The sequence below is a fragment of the Magnolia sinica genome, chromosome 8 (genome assembly GCF_029962835.1).
Source record: "Magnolia sinica isolate HGM2019 chromosome 8, MsV1, whole genome shotgun sequence".
NCBI lineage: Eukaryota > Viridiplantae > Streptophyta > Magnoliopsida > Magnoliales > Magnoliaceae > Magnolia > Magnolia sinica.
Window position 1 is genome coordinate 14,804,218 of NC_080580.1, and position 7,424 is coordinate 14,811,641.

A 7,424-nucleotide genomic window follows, 5' to 3' on the forward strand; every position below is an offset into this window, starting at 1 on the left:
ATAGCGAAATGCTCTGCTACCCACTAGTTCTCACGAAAACTTTTTAAGAACTCATCATGCATGATGTGAGTTCAAAATTTGAACCGTCAACGTGATGGAGCACCCAGGAAACCCTCGTGGCCCAACTTTTACTTTGATCCAAAACTTCGGTGGGCTATAGAAAAGGAAAACAGTTTCCTTCCTTGATTTGCATCTCTCTTTTCTATGGCTCACCAGAGTTTTAGGTAAGGATGAAGATTAGTCCCAGTGGTTTCATGAGATGCCACATCAGATGGACCGTTCGGATTAGACACCCATGACACATGTGCAACGATGCGCACGTGCCTGCATGCCACACTCTCTCTCTCTCTCTCTCTCTCTCTCTCTCTCTCTCTCTCTCTCTCTCTCTATCTCTCTCTATATATATATATATATATATATATATATATATATATATAGACGTTACTTCCATGTACAAATAATATCCATGGTTTCATGCACATTGCATTCCTCTACTCCGCAAACTAAGTTAGCTTTAATCCGAATCTATTTAGTAGATAAGAGACGCAAAGATGTACATTTTTTCAGGATCTTAATTAGGCTTAGGTCGTCAAAGGATTAGAGCATGCCGAATCCGGATCTTCTACTTGCCACAAACAGAAAATTCATGTTTTCTTTTGCATCCTAATTGGTCCATGTCATCACTAACATTGGTCCATGTCTTCAGCGACATTGTTTGCACTACTGCATTAAATGCAGTGTGATGATATAACCCAATTGAATTGCAACAACAAAGAGATTTCTGTTTTGTGGCAAGGAGAGGATCAGGGTTCGGATATGCCATTCTAAGTAAGTAGTAGACAGAAAACAAAAGGATCTGCCATTCCACATCGGATTTCCTACCTGATCACCTTACACATGTATCACCCATCCCATCCACTACAGATTGCCTGCACTACATATAACTCTCATCCGACCTATTCATCTCGTGGGCCTCCCAAAAAATGATCAATTCATCCCCACCAACTGCGGAGAAAATTCAGCAATCTTGGCATGTCCACAGCTATCAAGCGTGTGAAAATCTCCAATTTTGACTTCCATGGCACATGCACGGTGTGGCCCACCAGATAAACGGCATGGATCTTATGAAAACATGCAGAAACACACAAAAATACCATCGTGTTATTACTTATGACAAGAGTGCCAAAGAGTACCATTCAAGATTACAAAACTAAACGTAGACTTTGCTGAAAATACCAGAAGTACCCTTTATAGAAAAATATCATAAATCAGTGAGATGGAGGGTTGACATGGCTTCCCATGCGGACTACAATACCATCAATGTCCCGGACGTACCCTACTTTCTGTCCCCATTCCTTCGGCTCCGGTGCACTTACAGCAACTGCCCCATTCTCAATAGCCCTCTGAAAACAACACAAAATCCAAATCATTGTTTCTGATCAACCAGATTGGACCAATCATCAGGTGGGCCACACCATGGAAAATGATGTACAACTACGAAGCCTTCAAGTTGTGGGCCACACCATGGAAAATGATGTACCTCTATGAAGCCTTCAAGTTGTGGTCCATACATGTGATTGGCCCAATTTATAATTGTCAGGCAACCGTGCTGGACGGGTTGGATGCCACCCAGCGGCCTATACTGAATTAGATCAGCTTATTTTTGAGCATTCCATCATCACAGTGAGGTGCACCTGGTGGGGTTGGATGGCGCACACACCAGGTGGCGGACCCAACTACCCCATGTGATCATCCCCCATTTGGATGAAGTGGATTGCAAGGCTTCAAGTCCCACCATAAAAGCCTTAACCCGCCAAACAAGACACAAGCCTAACCTAATACAGTTCCCATATTTTGGTAAATCTTCTTACAATATTATTTTACTAGTATCCAATGCGCACATCGGCGGCAATGGGCCTGCTAAGACCAGGTTGGGTTAGCCCTGGTCCTATCCTGATCCGACCGTGGCCCTAATAAAGGTAAAAGGGCCAGGACCCTTAGACCCGGACCCAATTAGGTTAAAAGGGCCTTTATTAATGGCCCCCATCCTAGCCTCAGTCCTAGCCCCAGTGATGCCCAAAGTTGAAATAGGCCAGGGGTAGTAATAGGCTCAGCTAGGATTAGACTGGGGTTAGCCCTATGCCGGGTTAACCCTAGTTTGATCCTAGCTGGCCTTGGCCCTGGCCTAGCCCTAATTAAGATGGGGCTGGGGTTAGCCCTATGCTAGGTTAACCCTAGTTTGATCCTAGGTGACCATGGCCCTAATTAGGATTGGGCTAGGTTAGCCCTATGCTGGGTTAACCCTAATTTGATCATGGCCGGCCTTGGCCTAATTAGGATTGGATTGGGGTTAGCCCTAGTTTATCATGACCTGGCCCTAGCCCCAATCAAGCTAAAAGGGCTGATGGCCGAGGCCATTTTTTATTGGCCCTAGCCTAGCCTGTCCTAAACATAAACACTAGCTCTCTGGCCTAGTTTATGGGCCCAGCCCTTTCCGTACAGGGCTGGACCATAAGGTGGAGCAGGTGGACTGGGATTAGCCCTAGTCTATCTTGACCTGGTCTTAGCCCTAGTCAGGTTTATTGGCCCTAGCCAAGTCCGTCCCAAACACAGGCCTAGATTTCAATAGGGGCATGGCCTGGCTAAGGTTATGAGCCGGAGCCCCTTGCCCTACGTGGCTGGACCGCTGGGCGGAGCAGGGCAGCTAGCCCTATTGCCTAGGGCCCTGCAAGGACAACAGTCTCATGAAGGTGCATCAGTACACTGACAGAGTTTATATTATGGCCTCTTATGTTAGTTTTGCACCGTTTTGAAAAATGATGGGGCTGACTAGGCTGTCAACTGGCCGGGCCTGGGGTAGGTATTGGCCTGGATTTTGAACTGTTTCGGGCTGGGCCTATTCAAAGTTCTAATTTTTTCGAGCCGAGCCCGGCCCATTAAAGGCCCTAGTGGTGACCCTCCAAGTATACGTAATCGTACACCTGACCAATCATCTAAACCATCCAAATTGCTGATCCAACTGGTAATGTACACCAGACGAAATCATCCAAACCGTCCAAACAAACGACCCAATCAGGTATGGAGCACAGCCCAAAAAATACAACCATCTGAGTTTTCCCTTCCCTTCCCTTCCAACTCAGACCCACTCTATCGTTTTACTTTCAACCATCCATTTCATAGCCATTTGGAATAGTTGGGATTGCTAGATCAGTCTGATTTTGGACATACGTTCCATTCACAATGGGGACCCACAACTTGGATGGTCCGAATAGCTATAGATCAGTGCTGCACACAAGGAGGATCAGCCACTGTTTTAAATGGTCCAAAGATAGTACAAGTTGGTGTCTGGGCCATTTTAAGATAATATCAAAATGACCAAAATACACTTTAAAAACTTGTGTCGATCCACATTCATGTCATGGTATTGCATCCTAATTTACAAATAAAATCATTATTTTTATAAATTAACAAAGAAAGAAAAAAAAAAGAAGCTAACCTTATATGCAGCATCGACATCTTCATACACGAAGCAGACCTCAACAGGTGCCCGCTCTACTTTCGATTTCGGTTATGTCGTTGGTCTCGTGCTGGTGTAGTGGTGTGAACGCTATCGTCGTTGGCCCGCTCTCGAGTTCACCCCATCTAAAAAAATGGCCATTGATTTTCAACCAATTTCAAGATCGTGAATACCATGTTGTCTGTTGGCTTCAATTTATACATGAAACAAGGGTTTTGATGGATTGATCAAGTGAGCCTGGATTATAAGTATTAGTCTTTGGGCAATTTTGGACAAGTTCAGTTAGAGGTGTACATGATCCAAGCTAGCTCGGTTAGCTCGCTCGACTCGACTCAAAAAAGCTCGATTTGACTCGGCTTGAAGCTGAGTTTGAGTCGAGTTGAGCTGATTTTTTGAGCTCGAAAATGAATTCGAGCTGGCCCTAGCTCGGCTCGACTTGAATTGAACCCAATTCAAATCGTACTTGGATCGAACCAATTGAGTGTCTTGGTTACTTTGATATTGAAGTTGCTTACCAAGTGTTCGATGAAATGACTCAACGTAGTGTGGTTGGTGGCAAGGAAGGTATGTATATGTAACAAATACCATTTTTTTTTCTTTAGTTTTATGTTGTTTGCAAGGTGTTTGATAAAATACTTGTAAAACCATTGTTGCTGTTTTACATATAGTGGGATTTTGAAGGTGCAGTGCAGGTGTTTGTGAAAATGCTGCATATGCAAACTCGGCTCAAACTGGACCAAGCTGCTGACCGAATCGAGCCGAGTTGGCCAGTCAGGTTTAAGGATCGAGCCAAGCTGAGCCGAGTTCAAGCTGAGGTCAACTAGTGGCCGAGCTGAGTTGAGCTGAGGTCAGCTCGACTCGGTTCGACTCAACGTACACCCCTAAGTTCGGTCAATCAACCTGGAGGCTCGAACAATCGACGATATTCAAAAAATATTTAAAGACCCTACGAACTCTTTTAAGCATGTTCGAATGATCAAACATGTGCTCAATCGATGCTGATCGATTGATACATAGACCAACAACATGTGTAGTTTTGCATAATTGCACAAATTGTTTCCTAGTTCGAGTGTAACATTATAAATATGGGTGTCGTTGAGGAATTAGGGTATGACTAAAAGAGCCCAAGCGTTTCTAAATGGGTCATAAAGAGACGCTAGGGTACTTTTGAAGGGTTTCTCACCAGTAAGTTCTTCAATTTCTTATAATTTGTTATTCATAGTGAATTTTATTATTACTTCTGTTGCAGTTATTTTGTCGTGAGAAATTTTCAAGTAAAATTAGTGCGTTTTTTTGTGTTGTTTGCATTTATCTTTCGCTTATTTGATTTGAATTCAAAATTTACTTACACGGCTTCCAAGGTACTAAGCATGACCAACAAAGATAGAATACATGAAGATCTACATGGGCTAGATTGGCCATGGGATGGGCTTGGGTTTACCTTTTAAGGCTCATCTCCTTGGCTCGGACTGTTGTCTAGGCCCAAAAAATAGATGGGCTGGTGTTAGGCCGACCCAAATTAACAACATTTTGTATTGGGGTGCAACCGTGCAAATGGATTGGTCGGGTTGAAGGGAGTCCCGGACCCGACCTGCTTAATCGTGTCAGGATTTCGGTCCGTGAGCATTGCTGAGCCCACACATGCGTACAGCAAGGCTGCAATGTGCACCCAACGAGTGCTAGTGTGGCAGACAGTTGCAATATCTCAGCCATCCATAAGGTAGTTCCGACCATGTATATGTTCTATCCAGAAAATAAATCTGATCCATTCAACAGATGGGCCACGATGTCATAATCGCCCATGTCCATTAGATCTTCCACCCAATGTGCCAGGCTGGCATATATATGGCCTCTGCATTAGCCTCCATCTACACACGTGGGGGCTTCAACAAAGCTCTTGGCCGATACAAAAATCTGGTCGGGTCTCATTCGGGTCCATTGATCTATTTCTATAGGCTCCACATGGGTGCTCCATCTACAAACGGATCTCCAAGATTGAATAAGATCGCCACCGTTTGTATTGTGGGACTCGTCATGTGTATCCCATCAACGAATGAGAGAGAGAGAGAGAGAGAGAGAGAGAGAGAGAGACCTGTGAGATTGGTCTAAGCGACGGACGTTGTAGCCGAAGGCCTTAGCGTAGAAGTCTACAGATTTCTGTACGTCTTTCACGTACACCACCGTGTATGCGAATTTTGGGCTTAGATCTGCCATTTTTGCTTCTGATTCTATTTCCGTGTGCGTCTGAGAGAGAGAGAGAGAGGCTCTGTCAAGATACTGTTCTTGGGAGGAGATGGCGAGATCGACGTGGTCGTCATGCAGGTTAGGTGGGCCATGCAACTGCCACGTGGAATAACCAGGTTGCACGTCAGCAAAACGATTCGCTTGTCTAGTTTGGTCTTTCTGCATGGATGTGCATTGTCACGTGGCTTGCCCAAGTATATCATTTAATGCGGACGTTTGTATTCTAGGGTGCGGATTCACTCAGGTTGCGTACGTGGGGCCCATATGGATGTGTATGTTGAATATCCACGCCGTCCATCCGTTTTTTTAGATTATTTTAGGAGGTGGGCCCAAAATTTTAGCAGACCCAAATATATGTGGACCACACCATAATAAATAGTGTTGATTGAACGCCTACCATTAAAATCTTCCTAGGACCCACAGTGATGTTTTTTTTTTTCATCCAACCTGTTCAGAGGGTCAAACAGAACTGGATGAAGGGACAATACAAATATCAGCTTCATCCAAAAGTTTTGTAGTCCACAATAAGTTCTTAACGGTCAATCACCACTGTTTCCCTTGGTGTAGCCCACCTGAGATTTGGATCTACGGCCACGTCCATAAATGAGCTGGAAAAATGGATGGACGATGTGGATATACAACACCTATATCAAGGTGGGCCTCACGATCATGACCTGACTGAATGGGCGCCCTCTATTCTTCCAGTCGAGTGGGCTCGATGGTCAGTAACTAAAATCGTTAGCCATTGATTGCTTAAAAGGTCCTGACCCATTATATAGGTGGCTAAACAACAGTGTTAAGGAAGGAAATAGATTAACGGTTCATCTTCAATCAAAGGCTCAAAGCCAAGGCTAAAACATTTTGCACTCGGGGAGTTTTGGGTGAGTAGTGCCGTCTACGGTGAGACCCACCATCCGACGGTCTGGATCACTGGATCATTGGCATCCATCGTAACAACGTTATGTAACAAGGCAGCTCATGTACACGCCATTACATGTGCCAACGTGTCCAACGGGTGCAATATCAAACCCGTCTATCAGGAGGTTGTGACTGTGTGTATGTTACTGACCAAAAAATAAATCTGATCCGTTCATCAGGTAGGCCACACTTTTAGAAAACACTTGGTCGGGTAGGAAAAACTTCAGTAAAGTTCCTGCCCTACGTTTGTTTTGTTAACCTTGGCCCACCTGATGAGTGTACCGACCTGATTCTTGTGTGAAAAAGCATCCACGTAATGTTAGCCTGCTGGCAATGAACGGATTAGATCTTGTACCAATGTGGCATGCTGTCACACGTGTGGCGTGTACGTGAACTGCCTTGTACACGCACGTGAGCTCAGCAAAGCTCTTATCTAATGACTCATCTCCTCCTGGCAACGTCTAAGGAGACTTCTTAACGTCTCTTTAACGACCGTTATGACGGGACATCACTTTAATCAAAGTGATTAGCGGCCGTCATTAGTAAAATGACAGCCGTTATAATAGATGTTTTGCTCGAGTACATCACCACGTACGCCACGTCCAAATTCTAGCCGTTGGATTTGGCTTTTGTTTAAATGGTCCGCACCCTTGTGACAGGACTTCTCTTGGATGGAGATTACAAAAACAAACTTATGATGATTATTTAAGACCATTGATTATACAAATGTTATCATCTTGACCGT

At 44.4% G+C, this 7,424-nt stretch overlaps 1 protein-coding gene across 1 annotated transcript; it reads right to left on the bottom strand.

The window, feature by feature from the left end:
- Window positions 1-1,139: 1,139 nt before the first annotated feature.
- On the bottom strand, window positions 1,140-5,792 carry LOC131252951 (uncharacterized). Its single transcript, XM_058253748.1, is given in 4 exon segments — window positions 1,140-1,403; window positions 3,497-3,566; window positions 3,568-3,642; window positions 5,610-5,792. Coding segments are annotated over 4 exon segments (402 nt in total). The 5' UTR covers window positions 5,732-5,792; the 3' UTR covers window positions 1,140-1,268.
- Window positions 5,793-7,424: the final 1,632 nt, after the last annotated feature.